Source organism: Lathyrus oleraceus, chromosome 1 (assembly GCF_024323335.1).
Source record: "Lathyrus oleraceus cultivar Zhongwan6 chromosome 1, CAAS_Psat_ZW6_1.0, whole genome shotgun sequence".
NCBI classification, from domain to species: Eukaryota; Viridiplantae; Streptophyta; class Magnoliopsida; order Fabales; family Fabaceae; genus Lathyrus; species Lathyrus oleraceus.
In genome coordinates, this window is record NC_066579.1 from 288,208,552 (window position 1) to 288,234,040 (window position 25,489).

The 25,489-nt window shown below is 36.2% G+C and overlaps 1 protein-coding gene across 4 annotated transcripts; it reads right to left on the bottom strand.

Annotated features, from left to right (window-relative positions):
* Positions 1-14,025: 14,025 nt before the first annotated feature.
* On the bottom strand, positions 14,026-18,893 carry LOC127130849 (uncharacterized). Of its 4 annotated transcripts, none has more exons than XM_051059817.1 (14): positions 18,281-18,893; positions 17,992-18,096; positions 17,469-17,640; positions 17,049-17,178; positions 16,501-16,595; positions 16,313-16,391; positions 16,185-16,231; positions 15,660-15,723; positions 15,517-15,561; positions 15,273-15,326; positions 15,116-15,181; positions 14,831-14,875; positions 14,621-14,722; positions 14,026-14,362 (listed from the first exon to the last, which is right to left on the bottom strand). In XM_051059817.1, exons 1-14 carry the CDS (start codon positions 18,456-18,458, stop codon positions 14,348-14,350), a joined length of 1,197 nt encoding a protein of 398 aa, XP_050915774.1. In that variant the 5' UTR covers positions 18,459-18,893; the 3' UTR covers positions 14,026-14,347. The 4 variants fall into 4 exon arrangements, with proteins under 4 accessions (XP_050915774.1, XP_050915769.1, XP_050915784.1 ...); XM_051059812.1 differs by having other exon boundaries at positions 15,505-15,561; XM_051059822.1 differs by having other exon boundaries at positions 14,213-14,362; positions 14,629-14,722; positions 15,505-15,561.
* Between the last annotated feature and the right edge of the window lie 6,596 nt (positions 18,894-25,489).

A 25,489-nucleotide genomic window follows, 5' to 3' on the forward strand; every position in this document is an offset into this window, starting at 1 on the left:
ATGATCGGCATGATTGAACCGAAAGCGTCCAACGGACACAGGTTTATTCTCGTAGCAATTGACTACTTCACCAAATGGGTTGAAGCTGCGTCGTATGCTAATGTGACCAGGCAGGTGGTCGTGAAGTTTGTCAAGAATCAGCTGATATGCCGTTATGGTGTGCCTGATAAGATCATTACTGATAATGGATCTAACTTGAACAACAAAATGATGGATGAGTTGTGCAGTGAGTTCAAGATTGCACACCATAACTCCTCTCCCTACAGACCCAAGATGAATGGGGCTGTTGAAGCTGCTAACAAGAATATCAAGAAGATTATCCAGAAGATGACAGTCACGTACAAAGATTGGCATCAGATGCTGCCATTTGCTTTACATGGATATCGTACATCTGTCCGCACTTCAACAGGGGCAACCCCTTTTTCTCTTGTTTACGGCATGGAGGCCGTTCTCCCAGTAGAGGTGGAGATCCCATCAATGAGAGTATTGATGGAAGCCAAGTTGACTGATGCTGAATGGATCCAGAGTCGTTACGACCAGTTGAATCTGATTGAAGAGAAGAGATTGACTGCCATGTGCCATGGTCAGTTATATCAGCAGAGAATGAAGAAAGCATTCGATAAGAAGGTCAAGCCTCGCATGTTCCGAGAAGGTGACCTCGTGCTCAAGAAAGTCTTGTCTTTCGTGCTCGATTCCAGGGGCAAGTGGACTCCAAACTACGAAGGTCCATATGTTGTCAAGAGAGCCTTTTCAGGCGGTGCATTGATGCTTACAACAATGGATGGGGAGGATTTCACTCATCCTGTGAATTCAGATGCAGTCAAGAAATACTTCGCCTAAAACAAAAACAGAATAGCTCGCTAAGTTGAAAACCCGAAAGGGCGGCTTAGGCAAAAATGAACGTCTCGGTGGATTGAAAACCCGAAAGGGCGATCCAGGCAAAAGTTAAAGACATAAAAAAAAAGTATATTTGCATCCCGCTAGATTGAGTACCTCACCCTGGGGCAATCTAGGCAAAAATTAGGGATTTGGCAAGTAACTGCATCCTGACAAGACTGTGTTCTACATCTGTCATCCGCCAGAGATTCTCGATTCGTCGTCAACTAAAGCTTCGAATACATCGAATTCAAATTGGTGGAGAAATGGTCATTATGTTCAATGTAGCCCTTTCCAATATATATCACCAATTTCAAACTTGTACAGATCTATGGAGTCTTGCCATTTGCAGACTACCATTCCATCAAATAAATTTGAGCTTTTAGCCAATTATTTGCGCTCTTATTTGTTTCTACTCAACAAATGTTTTGCATGTTTTAATTGATAAAATATCATTGTTTTCAAAATAAACAAATTTTTCACAAATTGTTTTTAAACAAAGTGAACATTCACGATGATCAAAGATACTTAGGAGATCTGCAGTGCTCTCCCAAGGGTGGCATGATTTCCAACCAGGTAAGACATTTGTTCATATCTCGAGATGACTGTATCTTTTTCCTGTAGAACCTTTTATGGTTTCTCCTCAGCGAGGTTGCTCAGTGCAGTGTTGGTTGAAGTTGTTCAGCTTCATTTTCTCCGGCAGTACAACATCATTCCTCCAAGCCTCTACTAGCGCTATTGTGGTTTTCATCCCCGGTAGAGTGCTGTTCTAGCCCTATTGTGGTTTTCATCCTCAGTAGAGTGCTGTTTGAACATTTTTGTGGGTCAGTCCCGAGCAGAGTGTTTGTTGAAGACTTCAACTTTCCTCTCCAGCATTATTCCCTCCCCAGCATGGGTGCTTTTCTTTGGAAGATTCAGTATTTAGTGGGTTGACATCCCAGTACTTCATCACTTCCTCGGATAGATCCCTTAGCGGAGTTGTTGGCATGATGAGCTACATCTATACTGTCTATCCCCATCAGAGATCTGGTTGCTTTTTGGCATCTCTGATCCCTAGCGTGAGTTGCTGTTGTGGCGTTTCTGCCCGTACATTGAACTCTTTTCTACGGTTGCGACTGATGATCCCTCCGGAAACCTCTTGAGGCCTTCCTCTCCTGCAGAGATTTGGTGATTTCCTGATATTTCTGATCCCCAGTAGAGTGGCTGGTGTGGCAGGATCTACTTGTGTGATCTTATCTCCTTCAGATGAGTCTTCTCCAGTGAAATTGCTTGGAGTTGCTTTCGTGGCAGTTCTTGCCTGTGCAGTGAGCTCTCTTTCCCAGTTGAGACTGATGATCCATCCTTGCAGATGATTTTGTTGTCTTTGATCCCGGCAGGTTGGATGTTCTCCGGTGATCCTGGCTTTCTCTTTCGAGGTGTAGTACCGGGCGTTTGATTCCTGGACCTGTTTGTGTTAGATATGTCTATTTTGTCAGCATTCATCAAACATAAATCAAGCATATTCATACATACTTTTAACATTCAGATATTCATGTTGCATTTTTCGCCATATATCTTTTGATTGTTGTCTCCTGCTAAGTGGTGATATAAATCTCTCCAGTAGATCTCCCCAAGCAGATGTCGGGTGTCTAATCTCTCAATATAGAGTCAGCCCCTTAAGCAGAAAATGTCTGTCTTTCCTTCTGCATTTCCCCACGGAGTTATATCCTCGTGGATGACGGTTGTTTCCGTTCCCTCTCAACACACATAATGGGATGGGTTTTCCCTTTTGAGTTCTATCCTCAATAGGACGAGTCTTGGTTCAGTTTTCCTTTTAGTTTGATCCTAAATTGGCCTTTTTGTGACTGTATCTTGTGCTTCCCTGTGGTATAAATGAATAGTTGCTTACTAACCGGCACTCATTCATCTTATCCTCAGTGGAACTTGTGGCTTTCTGCCTACAAACCGGCAGTCGTAAGTCCTATCTGTGTGGTTTACTACCTACTAACTGGTAGTTATAAATCCTACTATTATCCCCTAGCAGAGGTAACCTTTGTGGTTCATTCTGATTGATGGTGGATTTTTGGGTCTTCTACCTACTAACCGGTAGTCGTAAATCCTATTTTTCTCACTTTGTTCCTCAGCAGAACCTTTGGTCTTCTACCCATCATCTTGGTAGTTGTAAACCCTATTTTTCTCTCCTTGCAGAGTTAACTTTGTTGTTCATCCCAACCGATGACAGTTACTTTTCCGTGGTTTTCTGCCTACTAACCGGTAGATGTAATCCCCTCGTGGTGGTTATCATTACCCAGTTGTCGGTATTGATATTCCTTTCCCCTTTTGGATATTTACTTTGATTAAGCAATTTTATCCCCAGCGGGTCTTCCCCTTCCTTTTGGATATTTGCTTTGAGTAAGCAATTTTTATCCTCAGTGGGCCCCCTTTCATTCACCGTTTGCCGGTAATGTTTGTTGCCCCTTTTGATTGGTCATCATTATCATACCTAGTTTGGTATCCCGATGCCTTTCTTTTCGGTTGATTTATCCTTTAACAACCTACAACCCGGTTATGGATAATCTTCCATGCGAGTATATTATCTACGTTTTGAAGGCAATAGATAATATGTCTCATGCACTCTTCGGTCGAAACCTTTCGTGTTTCCCCCAGTCGAGTAAGATTCGTTGTCCCTTTGCGGAATCGAATATTCATCCCTTTGTTCTGATGATTGCCTTGCGTGCAATTTATCCCCAGTGAGTCTCTCGTCTACCCTTTTGTTGTTGGTAACGATTGTTTCTCTTTTCGGTTGATTTATCCTTTAACAACCTACAACCCGGTTATGGATAATCTTCCATGCGAGTATATTATCTACATTTTGACGACTATAGATAATATGTCTCATGCACTATTTGGTTGAATCCTTTGTTTGTTTCCCCAACTGAGTAAGATTCGCATTCTTTACAGAATCGAATGTCCATCCTATAAACAAGTCTGCTTTTCCAACTTTCTTCAAGATGATAAGTATTTTGGAACACACACCAATTCACGCTTTGGTCGGTCACCTGTTATATGCCTACAACCCGGTATCCCTGGTGTTCCTTCCTGTCTGCTCCCTATTGCGACCTTGGTCCCCTGCGGAGTCAGATTTCCCTGAGTCGAAATATACCTTTTTCAGGTCTTCCTCAGATGATTTGGTCGATTGATATCTCTCACCCGTACACAGGTCTTAGATATTCATTCTTCCCGAGCTTGTTACTCACTAACCGGTAACATCTCATCCTTTTGCTTTCCCTGGAGAGTCTTTGTTAGATTTCCCCAGCGGAATTGTTGTTGTGATTCTCTTTGTGCTGTATTGGCATAACTCCCCAATACATGCATTTTCCCGGCAGACTTGTCTTGTCAGCTCTTTCCCCAGTTTGAGTCCGGATTTTCATCCGAAGTATCCTTTGTGGATAGTCTTGCTGTGTTGGCGTATTTCCCGGCACACGCATCTTTGAGTCAGCTTGAGTCTTTCCATCGGATGGGTTTCCCTTTGGAACTCTTTTCCCCAGTGTCAGTCCTTTACTCCCCAGTAAAGTATTCAGTTTCAAGTCGTGTCCTGCTCACGCATTCTTTTCTTTTTCTTATCCCCATAAGAGTCCCGTCAGAGTCTCTGTTCCCTTAGGAAGTGCATTATTCCCGTGGATCTGTCTTTTCTCCTGATTTTCTTTCCTCCTTTGTGGACTCATATTCCCCACAGAATTTGTTTGATTTGCATTCATACATTTGCATCATGAGGTCTCTCAGGGACCAAAATTTGTCTCATTGTTGTTATTTAAGCCCATTCTACCGTGTCGAGACGAAGATTTTAACCTTCATTTCTCCGGCTAGAATGACCTTAAATAGGGGCATCTGTAAGACCCCAATTTTGTCCCTAAGATCCCTCATGGCATCATATCATAGCATTGCATAGCCTCAAGGATCATTTGGACACCTTGCTTCCTTCCCTATGTAGGGGTGATTTTTTTTAGAGTGATTATTGATCATCAAGCATTGCTTGCATTTGTATATCATTGCTTTCTTTTAATCACTAACCAAAAATGTACAAAAATATGTCATCTAACATTTGTCTTGCAGCTTAAGTAGTCAACAGGTCAAGGCAATTCAAGTGAATCCTTTGTGTAAGAGATGAGGTTTCCATCGATATATGGATCATGTGATCATTATATTGAGCTTATATGGGCTATAGGTTCATTTTGGAGCAAATTCCCCAAGTGGTTGAGGCCCCAAGTTCATCAGAACATTTTCAGGTCATCTGTGGACAATGCAGTCAACTGAAAAGTCAACTGAAGGCTTTGAGGTGTGGAATTGAATTTCTTCATCTCATTCACGTTCAAACAAGTCCTATTCATCATGTCAAACATCTACGTTGAAGAATTTGAAGCCAGTGCAAAAGTTTCTCAAAATGGAAAGTGACCTATAATTTCAAGTTTCCAAAAATAGCAAGTTTTTGGACCAAATTCAACTCAACTTTCCAACATCAAATAAGCTTCAAATGAATTTTTGTCCAACATTCAAGTTGAAGATCTCTCTCTCCCATTTCCAAAAAGTCCAAGATCATGAGCATCTGATGAATGGTTGAGAAGATATGGTCAAATGATTGCCGAGTGTGCATGGAACTTCAACAAGCCATAACTTTTGATCCAAAACTCCAAAATGAGTGCCTCTTTTTGTATATTGCTCCTTATGACATATATTTTCCAAATCATTCATTACATTGCATGAATTTTCATCACATGACCATTTGCTCATTCATGAACATTTTGGAGGGAAATTTGGAAATTCAAAATTGGTGCATCATATGAACAAAATTCCACTTCCAACATGTGCATGAGATGATTTTGAGTGAATTTAAGCTTCCATATAGCACTGTTCACGTCCAAATTTGCATGGCACCTCCCATTTTTCAATTTTGGTCATACACCTTATTTTTGCTAATTTCAATTAACCGTTGCTAATTACATTTTTCAGCATGATTAGGACAAAGTATATAAACCAAATCCTAACAGAATTTCAGTCATCTTCATCAATTCTAGATCTAGATTCAAGTTCCCTCCATTTTTGCTCCAAATTGAAACTTCATTTTTCTTCACATAAGCCATTGATTTTATTGGATATTCTTGTTCTCTGATCATCATTGAGTGTAGATCAAGCTCTTGATTGAAGAATTCAAGCCAGAATCAAGCTATGCAAGCTCAAGAACATGAACATGGAAGCTTCCATTTGAGCTAGATCCAAGCAGTTTCAAGCCTCAATTCATACACAAAGTTTCATAACATCAATATAAGAGTGATTCTGGAGCTTGCCAGGCCTTGAATCCACAGATTTCAGTGACTGCTCTTCAAGAGGTAGGTTTTCAAAGCTCTTAATTCTCCATTATTTTGCCATGATTATGTAGATCATTCACTGCTGAGCATGCTGATATAAGTAGTTTTTGAATTGGTGAAGAATTGACTGTGTTATGATGATTTGAAGTTTTAGATGCAAAAATGTTTTGGTTCGATTCTCTTGATACATGATGAATTAATGTGAATTGATGCTGGGTTCCTATTGTACATGAGCTAAGCTTTCCATTGATATAAATTTCGCACGATTCTGGAAAAAATTTGTGATGCGTACACTGTAGCACCACCGTCTTCATGAAGAAGACGGTGGAAACCACCATGCTTGGCCGCGCTTGTACAGGACTTAGGGTTTGTCTGGTTCGTGCATTTGAATTCCCTGTTCAAGCGCCTCTCACTCCATGAACATGCGTTCGATCCTTTCCCATGGCATTTGTTTTCTTTTCTTTTCCTTGCCGGCTGCTTGCATGGCGCTCCGTTGGCACATCCATAGGCTGCCGTTCCATTGACCAATTCCACATGTGCTTTGACTCTGACTGGATGCCACATCATTTATTTAAGCGCAGCGGTTTGCTAGCGCCTGTTTTAGCCTTGAGTGCCTCTGTTCGATTCCTGCATGAATGCATTCCCAAAATTCCATATCCCTTTCATATTATTTCATGTTTTCACATTTTATTTCATTATTTCATGCTAATTCAAAAAAATCATAACAAATTGAAAATTGATCCAATTAATTCCAAATTTTTTCTCATATGTTCATTGAAATTTCTTCTATTTTTTGATGTGAATTTCTGGAATTGTGCCTTGCTGGAATTTTAAGTATGCTTTGTTCTTTGGACATGTATGCAAATGTGACATGCTTCATTCATCCTATTGTGAAATGCTCAATAATGATCCAAATGCCATGAAATTTTATATACTGGTTCCCAACATGATACATCATTTTTGAGGCTTGGTTGTGCATTTTTAGCATTTTCCATCTCTGTTTTAGGCACATGATTGTATGGTGTGACAATGTGTGTCACACAATTTGATGTTGATCTTATTCATTTTCATTTCCATGTCAATTGAGCTCTGTTGATTCTAATTTTTGGCATGATGATTGTGTTTGACATGTTGTACGCTCATAAAAAATTTCATGATTGTTTGTTTCATTTCTGTTTTAATATGGAATTTTCATTCTTGATGACCAATTGTGTGCTTTGAAATTGCCTTTGCCATATCTTGCTCATGTAATGACTTTGCTTAATGCTTTTGACTTGGTCCTTTTTAGGACATGTTCTTACTTGTTTAAATGAGCTTTAGGTTGAATATTGGTTGCTGTTTTGACTTTTCACTTCACCTTTGACCCTAGGCTTTGCCTTAGGGGTTTGAACTCACAATTTGAGCTTTGTATTTCAGGATCAAGCATCCATCTCCATGGTTGATGTTGTCTCATCATTTGAGTGTTGCTATTTGCTTTGTTTGCTAACCTTTGGTTATTTTGTAGGTCCTTTGGTGAATCACTTGATTGTTTGCCTCTTATGGCTTACATGTTGTACATATTGGAATTGTCTGACTGTTGTTAACTGTTGGTTGTTTGTCTGAACATAATACTGATTGTTTAGCTTTTCATACAGATACTTTAGCTGCTTTAAGTTCATTATTTGAACTTTACTTTGCTTGTGGTTGGCATACCACTTAGGTAACCTCTCTAACTCCATGTAGTCTGGAAGCCCCGTCGTTTATGTTTGGCAGGCATTTGGCTGAAGTCCTCCTTAAGAGGCAATGTTTGTGATTGTTTATATTTGTGTCATGTACTTCAAGTACTCCTAAGTGAAGAGGAAATTGGAAGATAGAAGGGATTTGCAATCAATCCCCTGCTATTCAGTTGAGTCTTTCATATTGCTCGCACTACGTGCTGATGCATTTGAATAAACACCCAAGATCTTGTATATAGAGTCAGTCAGGTGGAATAGAGTTCCTCATTCTGGACTCCCACACCTTCTTTGATTCAAGCTCACCCCGGCCAGGGTTAAGAGCTATGAGGTCTAACCCGCATCTCCCATTTCATCTGCTCACCCTGACGGTCAATGTCAGAGGTTAAGAGCCTGAACACCCATAACAGTATTGGCTTGTTTGTCAAGGTTGATATGACCCCTTGACTAAAGCCCAACTTTGATTGAGCCTCTTGCTTGTGTATAGAGTGTGCTAATTGATTGCTTGATTGCTTAATTGTGTATCTTTCATGTTTGCTTGTGCATATTGTTGTTGCATACTGTTCTTGCATTTGTTATTTGCTTTGTTTGAGGAGTCAGATGTAAGACCATTGATTGGCTATCTATTTCCTGTTCCTTTTGGGGAGCTGGATATAAGACCATTGATTGACACTCCATATCCTATTTTGTTTTGTTTTGTGGAGCTGGATGTAAGACCATTGATTGGCTATCTGTTTCCCATGTTGCTTTGTGGAGTTGGACATAAGACCATTGATTGGCCATCCATTTCCAGTTTTGTTGTTCTCTCCTTTACCCTTGCTTATTTGCTTATTGTTTTATGTTGCCTAATTCCAAAGGAACTTCCTTGGATCATTTCTATGATCTTGAGAAAGCAACTCCTATCTGTGGCTTTGTCCTTTATCCCTTGACCCTTTTGTGCTTAACCTTGAACCTTGTTTTCATTTTTAACCCAAACCAGAAAACTTTTGTGCAAACATTTTCACCTGTTTTCAAAACTAGAAATCTAGGCCTTATGCCTCTGATTTTCAAAATCTCATTTTCCTAATACTCATTGTAATTGAATTCTAATTCATACTTTGACTTCATTTTGTGAATAATTCTCATTGGTTAATTCAACCCACTCAATTGCTTTTGTGGCCCTTGCCCACTTCTTAATCATGTTTTCATGCATTAGCCATAGATCTGAATTATCATAGTGGTTGATGTAAATCTCACCGCATCCTTAGTGATCGAATCGTAAGTCTTCCATACTGATAACAGGGTTAACCCCTCTAGTATGTCGAAGCTATTCTCACATGGTGGATTGTTGGTTCAGGTCGAGTGTTCTCCCTTTGATAATGAAAGACCTTAGGACTTTTGTTTAAAATCAATCCACTCACTTTTTGGAAATCTTTTAGCCGAACTACGGCGTTTTGATCCTTCTCTTTCATGAAAGGTACGTAGGCAATGGATTCATCCATCCAAACACAAAAATAACTAATTTGTACATTCTTTTCTCACCTCTTCCCTCATGTTTGCACAATAAATATTTTCATAAACAATACTTTTTACAACAAGTTGTGAAAAGGGTTCCCTAGGAGTACCTAGGATGTTGTGGGTGCCTAACACCTTCCCACAACATAATTACCCCCTTACCCAGATCTCTGACCTTTTATTAGTTTTCTTTGCGCAAAACTTCTTAGGCTTTTGTTCGCTTTCTAGCCATTCCTTTGGATAAATAGAAGTGCGGTGGCGACTCTATCTTTATATGCTTTGCTTTTGATTTAGTCAATAAATCTAAAGGTAATGAATACACCGCTACACGTACCTTACGATGTTCATTAGTTACTTTATCTCTCATCAATCCGTCCTTTGTGTGTGACCCTGTAGGTTTTCGCGGCATTGGCAATTATATTAAATCATGTATTTAACATAATAAACAGTGAGCGGTATCTAGCAACACATCACTGCTACCCAAGACACGAAAATGTCATGTGATCTGACAAATCCTTCTGTGATAATACTAATGTGCACAATTACCCTTTTGCCCTTATGCCTATATTGAACACAAGGCATAGACCGTGTCATCCTTGTCCAGTTCAATATTGGGCCCATAGATATTTATCCTGTTACGCAGGATGGGCAAATTCCATCTAGGTCACTCATGTTCCTTAGCATGCTTCGTGAAGTACCCATCAACTGTCTTTATGGTCATCCAATTACGGACAATGTTTGATCATCAATAAGGCACTTGACTCTACATCTAGGGTCCATAGTGGTTTCAGGTCGAAGGGTGGTATACACCATTATCACCATGAGAATAACTTATGACACTTTGCACAACATTCTATATAGTATTCTCATAGCGGGTCAATCCAGTATAAATATTACTCTTAATATTCATACCTATGTTTAAGACTTGATAACTCCTTATCCATGATCCATGAGATGTGATCATCAGTCTATAAACATAATAGTATTCATGCTTTAATGTTATCCCACTTCATAATAAAGCTCGACTACAGATACTTTAAGAATAGTGTCCTTATGTTTAATGTGATCTCATGATTAAGTCACACTTGATACATTAAACGGACTATCTATTCTAGGGACTTTATTAGACAAACATAATAAAGAAAAAGTCTTTTATTATTAATAAATAATTCGATACAAGTACCAAAAGTATTGGCCTCTAGGGTTTACACCAACATATGTTGCAGACAAGATTGACAGGTTGAGTGTATTTGGTGGAAATGTTGAGAAATACATGAGTATTTATAGATGGGAATGGAGCATTCACGTGATATTTTTTATGTGATTCTTAAAGCATGCGCCATTAGGTAGGGCGCCTCCTAAGACAGAGAATCATGCAGTGAATCTTATAAAAGGATCATGGCATAGATTCCTTGTAGGATGTGATATAGGGTCATGCATGCAGGATTCCTTGTAGTCTGAACCATAGACTCATGCATGCAAAGGTAGAAGCCATTTCAAATGGCGCATTAGTTAAAACAATAAAGGATGCGCCATACCATATGTCGCATACCTTACTTTTTTGAAATCCATCCTCATCGCTATTTAACTGCATATTGATACAACTAAGACGCAACACATACTCTATTGTCACAACCAATACACTAAAATACATTGCAATTTACAAAAATGGCTTTATCACCATAATACATGATTAATGCTCACATCAAGGTGAGATATTTGAATGTGAGTTATCCGATTTTAATTTTTGTAATACATAAGTTACTCAATTTACAATATATAGATGTTCAAATTTTTTACATTTGAAACAAAGAATCAAAAGAAGTTGCAGTGTAATCAGGTGTCATTTTGGAAACCTTGTTGACATATACCCCAGACGAGACTTGTGTTAATGGAAATGGCATATTCCACCGACTCTTCTGGGCGTATGAACCATGCATAAAAGGTTTTGCTTTCTGCAAACCTATTATAAAAATTGATGGATCATGGTTGTGTGGGAAATATAAAGGAGCGCTACTCATGATAGTGGCACAAGATGGAAATGGCAACATTTTTCCAATTCTCTGATTATACGTTGCTCCTCAGCCTAACTTATGTTGGATTTCAGACAAACATCCATCAATTGAGAGTGCCTATAAAAACCTTGATAACGACTGGCAGAATCCTCCTTCGACACATGTCTACTACATTAGACACATCGCTCAAATTTCATGCAGGAGATCAAAGACAAGACGTTGCAAAAGAAGGTTGTGAATGTGGGGTATGCATAACAGAACCTTCCTTCAAACACTACCTCGAAGACATCAGATTGACAAATGCAGATGCAGTAAGGTGAATCGATAATATTCCATTAGAGAAGTGGACTAGGGCATACGGCAATGGTCAATGATGAGGCCACATGATAACAAATCTCGTAGAATCAATGAACTATGTCTTCAAAGGCATCTGAAACCTACCAATAACCTCTTTAGTCAGAGCAATCTATTTTAGGCTAGGGGCACTATTTGAGATCATACATTACAAATGGAGTTCAGTGTTACAATCAGGGCAGTTGTTCAATGATGCTTCAATGAAATTCATTAAGGAGGAAGCTGTCAATGCTAACATACATGTGGTCACATTGTTTGACCGTACTAAAGGTTGGTTCAATGTTGCTGAGTCAATGGATCATAATAAAGGGAGGCCAATGGGATACTATCGAGTGAAACTACATAGAGGTTGGTGCGACTGCGGAAATTTCCAAGCCTTTCGTATGCCTTACTCCCATGTCATAGTGGCATGTTCAAAGGCTCGACAAGACCCTTCCAACTTACTATCTGCCGTTTTCAAAGTCATAAGCCTATGTAATGTTTACAACAATAGCTTTTCGGTGGTAGCAAAAGAGAATTATTGGCATGCATATCAATGGGACATAGTTTGACACAATGAAAAAATGCGAAAAAAGAAAAAGGGTCGCCCTAACAACACGCGTATTCAAACCGAAATGGATACGACAAACAAAATGGTGAAATTATGTAGTTCATGTCACCAGCCCGGACACAATCGTACAAATTGTCTCAATGTTGGACCAAGCACAACAACATAATTTTAAATGTAACCATTTTGCTGTATATTAAAAAACGACTTTCATTTCATAAATATCATAATATTTTGTTACAATAATTTAAAAATAACAATTAAACAATAAATTAAACAACAATTAAACAACAAAACAAACAAATATAATAATTAAACAACATAATTATGCGATTACAACCATCGGGACAATTTCCTGAGAACTATATATCATCATGTGAACATCTCTGTCAGTTTTAACATTGACCCAGAAACGAACTTCTCCATTTTGGTTGAACGTGGTATCAAGCCTTTGAAGTCTTCTGATCTTTTCACCATTTGCAATGTCTCTATCTAACCAACGGATCAAGCTCTTGTTAAGATGTTCGAATGTCTCTGTATTCCAAAGTCGGATCCTCATCAGAGGCTTTACTGCCGAATAAATTAAATCGACATTTCTCTTGTGAATATAATGACACATATATAAAGATATTATAAAGAAAAATTGAAAGAAATTGAAGAAAATTGAAAGGAGATAATAAGAAGATGTCTGAAAAATAATGGGAATGGATGTTGTATTTATAAAGTGGACATATAAATGAGGAGCCACATGCAGTGGCGCATGCACTAAGTGGATGCATGCATGCGCCACATGCAGTGGCGACTTGTAGATGTATGTCCCACTAGGGTTGGCGTCAATGTGATATATTACAATGCATGCGCCATTTAAAATGGTTTATGCTCTTATTGTATAATTTTGTTTGTTTGAAAAATTAATTTAATAAATAATTTTAAAAAGTGGTTATTTTAATATTTAATTTAAAATAGTGGTTATTTAAAAAAAAATCTTAAATAACATTTAATATAAATCAAGTAATGTTTTCTGTTCTTTTTTATAATCACAAATTAAAAAACAAAAAAGTTGAATTTTTGTTATAACCTTCAATGCCACTAGAGCCGTTTTCAAACTATTGTTTCCTCGAACATAGTAGACAATCAACATGTATCTATAAATGGAATTTATTAAATAAATAGCTTTAATCATATCATTATCATAATTAATAAAGAAAATAAATTAGAGTTATAAATAGTGTAATATTTACCTATTCAAATTAGTATTTATTCGATAAAATTAAACTTATGATCATGATTGCATTGTCTAAATCATAAGAAATCAAAGAATCTCAATCCTCTTTTATTCCTTCTTCTAAATTTATTAGATATTTTTTATTCAATTAATAATATTATGACAAACCATTGATTCATTGGATATATAAATCTATGATTCTTAATTTCGCTTTGCTCTATTCTAATGTATCTCAGTTCTAATGTATCAATCCAAACACAAACTTAGTATATGAGTTTACAACTCAAAGTATTAGTCTAACTTATCGACATTTCAAAAATACGACAGAGTTTTGATGGCAAAAACTCGTGCGCAAAATATTTGTCAAATCTTTTGTTTTTACCACCATCTTCAATAAGATTTAAACTATGTTCCTCAAAATAACAAAATCAAACTTAATATTAAGCTAACATCTAATGGATAGTAGTGCAAGAATCTTAGTTATTGTGTTACATACTTTAGTAACCAGTAACAATTTACAGGTATTTTATTCATATGCCTCAAACTGTATCACATTACATTTTGTAGCTTTCTTTATACATAGAATTAACAGAAAAGAAAATGGACATTAGAGAATTTCCAATGCCCTATTACTTTGTTTCATTTTTGGAACTTCTTCCCTAATAGCAATTAAGGATCCTTTGAAATGTCTTCCAATTATTGAAGGAATCTTTTGTGTAAGTTTAAGCAAATTTATCTAGACTAATGAGCACCGATGGGGAGAATGGTGACTCTATTTTCGATCAGTGTCCGAGCTCCTGTGTCAAAATAAAAGGGTTTTTGTGTAAATTACTACGGATGCTAAGTATCAAAATATGATTCAAACAAAGATGGACATAAAGTTTTAAATTTTAGAATGGATATCGAAGTGGAACCTTCGAAGTCATAGTTCAGTTGAGATTAAACCATTAGCCGAACTGACTGGTTTTTAGTTCTACCAATTGAACTGATTGATTCGGTTTCATATTTAAAATGTTGCGTAAAAGAATATTATGTTTAGATTTTATTCTACTTACCAACTTACATGTCTGCATTGTCACAAGGGACCCCATTTCCTGAGAACATTGATATTGCTTGCCGTATAATCTCTGAATTTCTTCTTTGACCAAGTTCATCATCTTAAAATAAAATGTCGAGACAAAAAGTCGATAAGCTCACATTCACCGAATGTGTTTTCTATAAAATAAAACATTGGTGAATGTGTACATTTACAACTACCAACATACCTCGTGCTCTTGGCGCGACGATCCACGTCTATTCTCCTTCAAGCTCTGCAAAGTAATGATATGAATATAACCATGAGTTCGTATAGGACTGTGTAAAGATATTTTGTATATTGTCGATCAATCATAATCGTCAGATCAATAAAAATGTATAACTTTAAGCATGACTACTTTTATATTGGAAAGCGAAAACAAAATTATTCTTCCGATTTTTTTTGGTGAATAGAAATTTGAAATATCGGTCCAAATTAGTCCTTAGTTGTCATAAGAATACCAAGAGAGATGGACCTTAGAAATTGATTTCTCCTTTGGTTGTGATTTTGCAGTTTGTTTGGCTTCAGAAGTTAGGGTGAGCTACAATAAAAGCCATAAAACCATAAAATCATAAAACAATGATAGAAAATAAAATGTAAAGAAAAAAAAAACAATTGCAATTAGTTCTTACCTTGCTAAGTAATTCTGTTGGTGGTTCATCTTGAAATGTCTTGTCATTTTCTTCCTAAAAAGATGAACCAAAAGGAATTTACAATGAAAAAACACAGATCAGTGTTGTCAAATATGGGAACTATAGCATTATATCGTAGGAGAGCATGAGCAAAAACTACTATGATACACGATCCGCAATTGACAACACTGACACAAATACGATAAATTTAAATATGTTTTCAAAGCGTTACCAATGGAAATACTTTGATATTCCGAAAAACACCTCTTTCTCCTTTATTTGTGAGTTTCTGAGAACAACGTATATAAAATCAATGACTTATTTTGACGAAAAATGAGACAGAAACAAATTTTGCAGATGAGACTAAAATGTTTAATGATTACTTACCTTATCATCGGTGCTAGCTCGGAGTTTGTTAATCATTCTACACTTTTCCTGTTTTGAGTTTGTCCTTTAAAAGAAATAGAACAAAATAAGAGCAAGGTTATTATTGTTCGTGAGAATGCACACAAAAGTTACAGGTAAGAATCTACATAGCACTGACACTTCAGATTGAATTGTGTATCTGGTGTCTGATACCGACACATGTTGCATTCAGTTACTTATATATTCTTTGCTCGTGAGAATGCACACAAAAGTTACCGGTAAGAATCTACATAGCACCGACACTTCAGATTGAACGTGTGTCAGGTGTTTGATACTGACACATTGTTACATTCAATTAATTATACATTCTTTGCTCATGAGAATGCACACAAGTTACAGGTAAGAATCTTCGTAGCACCAACACTTCAGATTACACGTGTTTATGGTGTCTCATACCGACACATGGTACATTCATAACTTATATATTCTTAATTTATTACAGTGTCTACGTGTTATTGTCGATGTCATATCTAATCTCGATGTTACCTGGTTTCACTATTTGAGATGGAACTTGTGTTCAAAGCACCTCCACCCTGCAATCGAAAATATATCAGGAACTTTGTGAATATCATCCTCTAATTACAAGAGAAACATTCTAAACTATAAATACTTACTTTTTTAGTTAAGGACCGCGCTTTAGGAACCTGCAAACCCGATTTTGTATGTTTAACGGATTCAGTATTAGTTCTAGACCTATGAAAAAGGAACAGAACCACTCAACATTTTGTCATATAAGATAAAGTCATTCAATAAAAAGGTTGTGAAACAATGTTTATTATGATATTAGAAGTAATTAATATACTTGTGTCTTTGTGCTCGGAGTGCTGTTTGCAGATTCGGTTCTCTCGGAATAGTAGTGTTTGGTTTAGAGGCTAAATTTACATCGGCACCATCGACCTGCATCAAAATTTAAAACCATTGATTATGTGTGATCTTAGCCATTTCCGGCCATGATCGGCCATTTTCTGGCCACAACCATTACAAGCATAGAAGGATGACCAGATACCGAGGCGCAACAATTACGGTTCGGCAGAAGACATTTTCGCACTAATACACTTGCCTACCAAATTATCATGTACAAAACTTCAAATATATAGTATTATTTTTTCGTTTTAGTAATATCTTACGAGATTTGTTACGACCCTATGTTTTACAATCTTACTACCCCTCCTGGTCGTATGCAAGATCTCGATGTTAACAATCTTATACTATTTAATACAAAGTATTGTGAAATAGCAGCTATACAGATGCTATAGCGCTATAGCATGACAGAATTCAAACAAAACGCAACTTGTGCGACCTGCTATTGACAACACTGTAATTGATTAAACTTCGTTTAAAATTGATTACCTCTTTAGTTTTATGTGTAAGAAGAGTTTGATGCTTCAGATGTGCAACCTTACGCAGGAAACCGGCTTCAAGCTTCTGCCTTTTGGTTAATAATTGGCCGTCTATAGACAAAGAACTTTTTTCCTGATTCCTGCAAGGATCAAGGTATCGAAAACCGAAAGTTAATACTTTCTTTAGTAAAACAACAACGCATTCTTAATCAAATGGGTTTGAACTCAAACATATGCCACTCAAGAAAATGCAAAATGCGTAATTAGTTACTCAATATGCGATTGACAACACTGATTTACTCGATCAGTGTTGTCAATCACAAATTCCATAAAATAGTGCTTTCTTCAAATTCGGCTGTGCTGCAATGCTATAGGGCTACACTATAGTGCCGGTATAGAAACTATTTGGTTTCTTAAATGTAACCGATACCTTCTGAGAGATTGAGAGGTTTGAACTTCTGGAAGGTTCTTCAGCTTGGCCAAATGACTTGCGGTCGGTTTCATGAATGTATAAACTTTAGATTTTGATGAACTTGACCTGCTTAGTGTCTTTACCTTATCATCTAAAGCATCTTGTGATTTTTTATAGGAATTTTTAACTCCTGAAAACAAAAATGTATTCAACGTAACATAAATCTTGTAAAATAGTTCAAACACGTGACATGAATATTAAGTAGGCAACAATGTGAATATATAATGTCGCCAACATCATTTTTATAATTTTGATTAAAAAATTGAAGAAAATGTTTCAAAAGTTTGAAATTGCGGTCACATTCGCAATCAGAGACCCATCAAGATCACAATTTTTGATATTGCGGTCACATTTGCGATTAGAGTCGCCTCAAGATCACAATTTTTGATATCGTGGTGACATTCGCGAAGCCATACCTTGTTTTAAAACCTTGCAACAAGGCACAATAGAAACATAGATGCACAAAAATGAAAAACTTTACCTCTATTATTCTCATCATCCATTGCAGAAACTTGTTGAGGATCAACACATCCATTCGCATTTTCTATTTCACTGCCATTTCCCCATTTAAAATTCGACACGAATGCTACACACAAAAACAACGCATTACATTCTCTGCATAATCCCTATACCAACAGCAAAATTTTCACGCGATTCTACTAAATTCACCGCTATTAGAAACATGCACTCAATCACAAATTTAGAATGCAACTTTTCAACATTTTTCAAAAACATAACAACAGATTCAACAATAATCCTTAAATCCTTACGTGAAGGTGGATAACTTGTTGCAAATTCAAACCATTGTTCCGCTTCACAATCATCCAAAAGCGATTCATCTTTTGTGAAATCAAAGAACATAGGAGCATCAAATTCATATTTAACATCAACCTCGTCCTCCAAACACAAAGAATTCTCGTGAACCTCAATCTCCACGAACCCTTCCATCTTTCTTACCCTCGCTCATACAAAATAAAAATCCTAACAACCCATCATCAAAAAAATACAAATTTAGAAACCCAATTAAGAATCAGTATCAAGTTTCGATTTTTCAATGATTCATCAACAAGGGTCTTCCTGTTTCCGCCTCTCTCGTTTCAAGGAAAATTTTGATTTTTCCCGGAAAACGAGAGAGAGAGTTATGAACGGAAATAATTAATTATAATTAGTAGAGTGAAAGAGTGAGAATGATAATAATGATTTGGTAATAATTGAAATTGAATAAAAGGAAATGGAAGAGATTATGTTGTCGGAGAAAATGGCGAAGATTTCGTTGATGAAAATAAACAGAGGAATAACAGAAAGAAAGAAAGAGAGGGGAGAGAAAAACAGAGAAGAAATTGAAAATTGAAAATTGAAAAATTGAAAAATTGAATATATGAAGGGATTGGTTAGTGTTTTTTTTCTCTTTCTTTATATGGAGCCGGCTTAAGATAGTGACAAAAAAGATTATTATTACCAAATTATGAATTTTCTATGTTCAATATAATATAAAAGAAATCTATATAATATAAGAAAAAAATCTATATATTATGAGAAAGAAATCTATATAATATAAGAAATAAATTTGTTATATAAATCACTCTCATATACCTTTTCTTTTTTACTTGATTTAAAGCTAAATCTTGTTTCAAACTTTTTTTAAAACTATTTTTCTACATTTCTCATTTTTACAACTTCATTAAAAAGTAAAGTTATTTTTTTCTAAAACTTATAATAGTTGTTGTTTTTAAAACTTTTTTTAACTATTTTCTATATGTACCGTAATTCCTTTATTTCTTTAACTATGTTATTCATTTTTGCAACTTCATTTAAAAATAAAGTTATTTTTATCTAAAGCTTATTAAACTTGTCAACCATTTTTAAGTATCTAAATATAACATCTCACATTTGCCCTTTCTTCAGCAAGTGCATCATGTCTATACACGTAGAGACTTCATGCATTATTTATTATTATTATTATTATTATTATTATTATAGCTAGCTTTTGCCATGGTTTGCCTCTTTGTAGGTCCAATAAAGTCATCCCAAACTATATGGCAAATGATGGATTTTTAAAAATGATATTAAAGATACAATATGTTATCGTGAAATTTGATAAATAAAGATAAATTTTATTTTATTTAAGGAATTAAAATAAAAAAGATCTCATAATAGATTGTGCAAAAATTATGAGTTTGAAACACATTTGACGTTAAAGTCGAAAATAAAAAGAATTTGAAAATAATTTTTAATGCAGTAAATGACTTAAAAAATAAGGAATTTAATTCATAAAGTGGAACGCAAATACATGCATTTTCATATCACTATTTTCTCTCTAAACACTTGGGATCTTCGAGTTTGTAGAATTTGTGTGAAATTGCGGACCTCTAAAACTACAAACAAACTTTGCTTATATACTAGTTTGAATGTAACCATTTACAACGGTCAATTCAACAAACTGCGTCACATCCCCAATGTCATGCAACCTTCGTCTCTACAAGCTTTACACATGTTTTTGGATAAACTGTCTGATCTTACCTGTTTGTCTTGTTCAATCGCGTGCAATTAGTAATATCACATTGAAAACTCTAAATTTAATAAGTCCAAAACTTATGTATCCCTAGTCTTTAACTAATTGCTTGAAAGTTCGACCAAGGTCACTGTCATCCTTCGACATGACCAATTCGCCATAATACATATGTGATTCCATGGTCATAACTGACCATTTCGACCTAGGTAAAAACCCAAGTCATCAAACAACCTTTCAAAAACTGTCAAATTCTTGCACCAAAAGCTTGTGTCAAAAATCTGAGGTAACAAATTGCCCCCAAAAATGTCATATTTCGACTTTTCCTTTAATCAAAAGGAGAAAGGTGGCATTTTTGAAATGATTTTCGACACTATTCAAACCTTTTTGCCGATGTCAGTGTCATTATTACAACTTTAACACAAGTTGTCATTTCCAATGGACTCTTTTGCAAAAAGTCTCATTATTACTCCTATTTTCTAGGAGATTGTGGGTTTGCCGTAATTATTAACTTCCAACAACTCTCACTTCTTGGAAAAATGAAACACTTTAGCTTAACATGCATTTGCCACGTGTCCATCATTTTGAGGGAAAATACTTCTATAAATACCCACTTCAAACCTTCTTCAACCTTCCTCATTTGGGCTTCATAGCCAATCCGTTTTCACGCATAGAGAAAAGAAGAAAAAACCTTTTTTTTCTGCGTCAAGCTTTCTTCAAAAAAACTCAACCATGATAAGTTCTACTTCAAATTTCAAGGCGGATGCCAGAGAAATTCTCTATCATTCAGGAAATTAGGCAATAAATAAATAAAAGATTTTTACTCTCTTGTTCAATTCCTATTCGACTTCGAAGCTTTCTTCAATCGTATTTATCGGGACATTCAACTTAAGAAAACTTATGATGCTCAGATTCACCAAAAGAAATGAAAAGTTGTTGGGGAGTAGGATCTAAGTGCAACATTCGAAACTCAAGTCGATAAACTCTAGACAAAAATCCAAGAGCAACAAAATGAAATGGCCTCTTTCGAAAATCAAATCTCGACATACCGTTCCTAAATTTCAGAACTGAACAAGAAGACTGCCGACTTGGAAAAATAGAAAGTCGAACTTAACAAGTCTTAATCGGCTTTGTCGGGGAAAAAGTCAACCAAGAAACGGACAAAGAGGTTCAACATATTAAGATTGCACTTCGATTGAAATACTAACCATATGAATTGGAAGAAGCCTCTGCAAAACTAAGCACCATACTTTTGTTCTCAAAGGAACATCTTGAAGAGTTCAAGTCCAGATTCTCTGTTTTGATGCCATTTGATTTCTAGTCTTTATTTTATGATGTTTTGTAATGACCGCCATTTTGGCACATTCTTTTGAACACCATTTTAGCATTTCGCATTTATGCATATTATTTTGTTGAAATTTGAATTCCTGTAGCATATGTTTGTATCTCTTCAAATATTTACCATTCACTCTCAGAATTCGATGGTCAGGTACTAACTCTTCGATCTCATAAGAATTACTCGAGAATACTTGAATGATTCGAAATAGACCATCCCAATTAGGGGACCATTTGCCTAAAGTCTTATCTTTTTGATCCATAGGCAAAATAACTTTCCACACACAATCTCCAATCGAGAATGTTTTAACCTTAACATTTTTATTATAGGCCTTGGTTACTCTCTCTTTTTGCCTTATCAAAACAACTAATGCAGCTAGCCTTTATGTTGGTGTAAGCCCTAGAGGCCAATACTTTTGGTACTTGTATCGAATAATAAAAGGCTTTTTCTTTATTACGTTTGTTTAATAAAGTCCCTAGAATAACTAGTCCGTTTAATGTATCAAGTGTGACTTGATCATGAGATCACATTAAACATAAGGACACTATTCTTAAAGTATCCGTAGTCGAGCTTTATTGTGAAATGGGATAACACTAAAGCATTAAGACTATTATGTATATAGACTGATGATCATATCTCATGGATCATGGATAAGGAGTTATCAAGTCTTAAACATAGGTATGAATATTAAGAGTAATAATTATACTGGATTGACCCTCTATGAGAATACTATATAGAATGTTATGCAAAGTGTCATAAGTTATTCTCATGGTGATAATGGTGCATACCACTCTTCGACCTGAAACCACTATGGACCCTAGATGTAGAGTCAAGTGCTTTATTGCTGATCAAACGTTGTCCGTAACTGGATAACCATAAAGACAGTTGATGGGTACTCCACGAAGCATGCTGAGGGACATGAGTGACCTAGATGGAATTTGCCCATCCTGCATAACAGGATAAATGTCTATGGGCCCAATATTGAACTGGACAAGGATGACACGGTCTATGCCTTGTGTTCAATATAGACATAAGGGCAAAAGGGTAATTATACACATAAGTATTATCACAGAAGGATTTGTCAGATCACATGACATTTTCGTGATTTGGGTAGCAATGATGTGTTGCTAGATACGGCTCACTGTTTATTATGTTAAATACGTGATTTAATATAATTGCCAATGCCGCGAAAACCTATAGGGTCACACACAAAGGACGAATTGATGAGAGATAGAGTAATTAAGGAATACCGTAATGTACGGTGCCCTTAAGTGAATTATAGAACATTGTAAGGTACGGTGTACTTAAGTAGAATACGAAATATGGTAAAGTACCACGTGCTTAAGTGATTTTGGCATATTATAAGATATGGGTCATATACACTTGAGTGGGCTTTTTAGCTTGCAGTCCACACAAGTGGTTCTATAAATAGAACCCTTGTATAGAAGCATTGTAACACTTGCAATTTCGTTTCTCTCTCTCTCTCTCACTCAAAGCCTTCATTCGTAGCAGCTAGCACTGAGATTGAAGGAATCCGTTCGTGTGGACTGAGTAGAGGCGTTGTCATCGTTCAACGTTCGTGATCGCCACAAGAGGTAACGATTCTATCACTGATCATGCTCATTTGTAAGGATCATTAAAGGAGAAATTTTAAATTCCGCTGCATTTTGGATCGCCATTCTCCTTCAGTGGTATCAGAGCCACTTACGAAACCATGCATCTGATAGCTGTTTATTTTCTGTATTTTCTGTATTAATACGATTAAAAGACAGAATGAATCAAAGAATAAACGAGTAATTAAATTGAGATCGATCAAGTTATATATATGATATAAGTAATCCTGATGCAAAATACGGTATATATGATATACTATTTCTGTTTCATTCATTCAAACACTTAATGGTTGTTTTCCTTTGAGCGATCAATGGTCGTTTGCTTCTTGATCCGACATTAGTATGGTGAAGCAATGACGTATTGATCAATCATAATGAATCAACAATCGAGATGTGTTTGACGGTCTGAAATTGGTCCATTAGGGTTAATGACGGCACAAGGGTTGTGTTGTCAAAGAGTTATGCATTAGGGTTAATGACGGCACAAGGGTTGTGTTGTCAAAGAGTTATGCATTAGGGTTAATGACGGCACAAGGGTTGTGTTGTCAAAGAGTTATGCATTAGGGTTAATGACAGCACAAGGGTTGTGTTGTCAAAGAGTTATGCATTAGAGTTAATGACAGCACAAGGGTTGTGTTGTCAAAAAGGTTATGCAATTAGGGTTGTGACTACGCAAGAGTTGTGCTTTAAAGTATCAAATCCTCAGTTTTCCCTTTTTCAACAGTGGTAACCGGTTAACGCTTTTGGGGTAACCCGTTAACCCGAAACAAAATTCAATTCCTGGGCAGATTTTTCAGCATGTAACCGGTTAACACATTTTGGTTAACCCGTTAACTCGAAACAGAATTCAATTCCTGGGCAGATTTTTCAGCATGTAACCGGTTAACACATTTTGGTTAACCCGTTAACACGAAAACATAATTCAATTCCTAGGTAGATTTTCAGCAAGTAACCCGTTAACACATTTTGGTTAACCCATTAACACGAAAACATAATTCAATTCCTAGGCAGATTTTCAGCAAGTAACCCGTTAACACATTTTGGTTAACCCGTTAACACGAAAACATAATTCAATTCCTAGGCAGATTTTTAGCAAGTAACCCGTTAACACATTTTGGTTAACCCGTTAACACGAAAACATAATTCAATTCCTAGGCAGATTTTCAGCAGTAACCCGTTAACACTTTTTGGTTAACCCGTTCGCGCTGACCAGGCAGCGGACCCCCGGCTAACTCTGCGTAGTGTGATCGGTCGCTGAAATTTAATTTGGTTTTAATTAATTAAAGGAATTAAAATTAATAATAATAACAATGTGTTTATTATTATTGCCTTGTGGTGATCAGCTATGGCCTTAGTTTTCCTTTATTTTGTTTTGGGTTTTTTAAATACGACCTGCGTGTCGTGCCTCTCCTTTTAATCTCTTAATGTAACTTCTTTTCTCATCTCAATCCCTCGTATGTAAAACGAGTTTCTTCTGTAATGTAATGTTATGAAGAAAGAGAAGAAGACAATGTTATGAAGAAAGAGAAGATTTCAATATCAAAGGAGGACAACCTTGAAGATCTTGCTTGGAGAAGCTTAGATCGTTATTAGGTTAGCTTAGGTTCTCTCATTGGCTTGGGAGAACAATTGCGTTAGGGGCCATAACTGTTTCATTATGTATGTATGTTGATGCATATGAATGTATGTTGATGCATGTGAGAGACGATTTATATGATAAATAAGTCGGTGAGATCAGAACAATTACAATTCCCTCAAATTAAATATCAAGTTTAAGCTTTCCAAGTTTTAGCACTCATCAAGACTAGTATCGGATAATGTAGGTTTCGCCTAAGCGAGGTGCATGTTCTATATTAGTAAGGTGTGATGGGATAATTGTAATATCCAACTGCTAAGACAATAGGTCAAACTTAACTAAACAAATTATAATAATATTATATACGCCTGCTTTCCAAGTTTTAGCACTCATCAAGACTAGTATCGGATAATGTAGGTTTCGCCTACGCGAGGTACATGTTCTATATTAGTAAGGTGCGATGGGATAATTGTAATATCCAACTGCTAAAACGATGGGTCAAACTTAATTATAATAATATTATATATGTTTAGAAGCAAGAGTTGGGAATGATCCATATGATGGATTGGAATAAGGAGTTATTCACCCAACTAAAATTTTTTAGAGTTGTATGAGATACAATTGGAAGGAGTTCCTACCTAAATAACCTAGTTTTGTGTAATCCGCCTATGCGGATTTAGAACAAAGTGAAATAGGGATCTCGACCCACTAGAAAATCTTCCAACGGGATTTTCCGAATCAAATGATGAGGGTCATTTGTTTTGAGTAAAATAGTGGGAGCATATTTAATTAAAGGCCTAATTAAATATGTCAATGATACTTATATTTTCATTAATCTCAACAAACACCTCTAACAAACATTTTGCGATCAATCCTTGACAAAGGAAAAATTGTCTGGGACAAATTTTTTGGATTGGCACCGAAATCTGAGGATTGTCCTCAAAC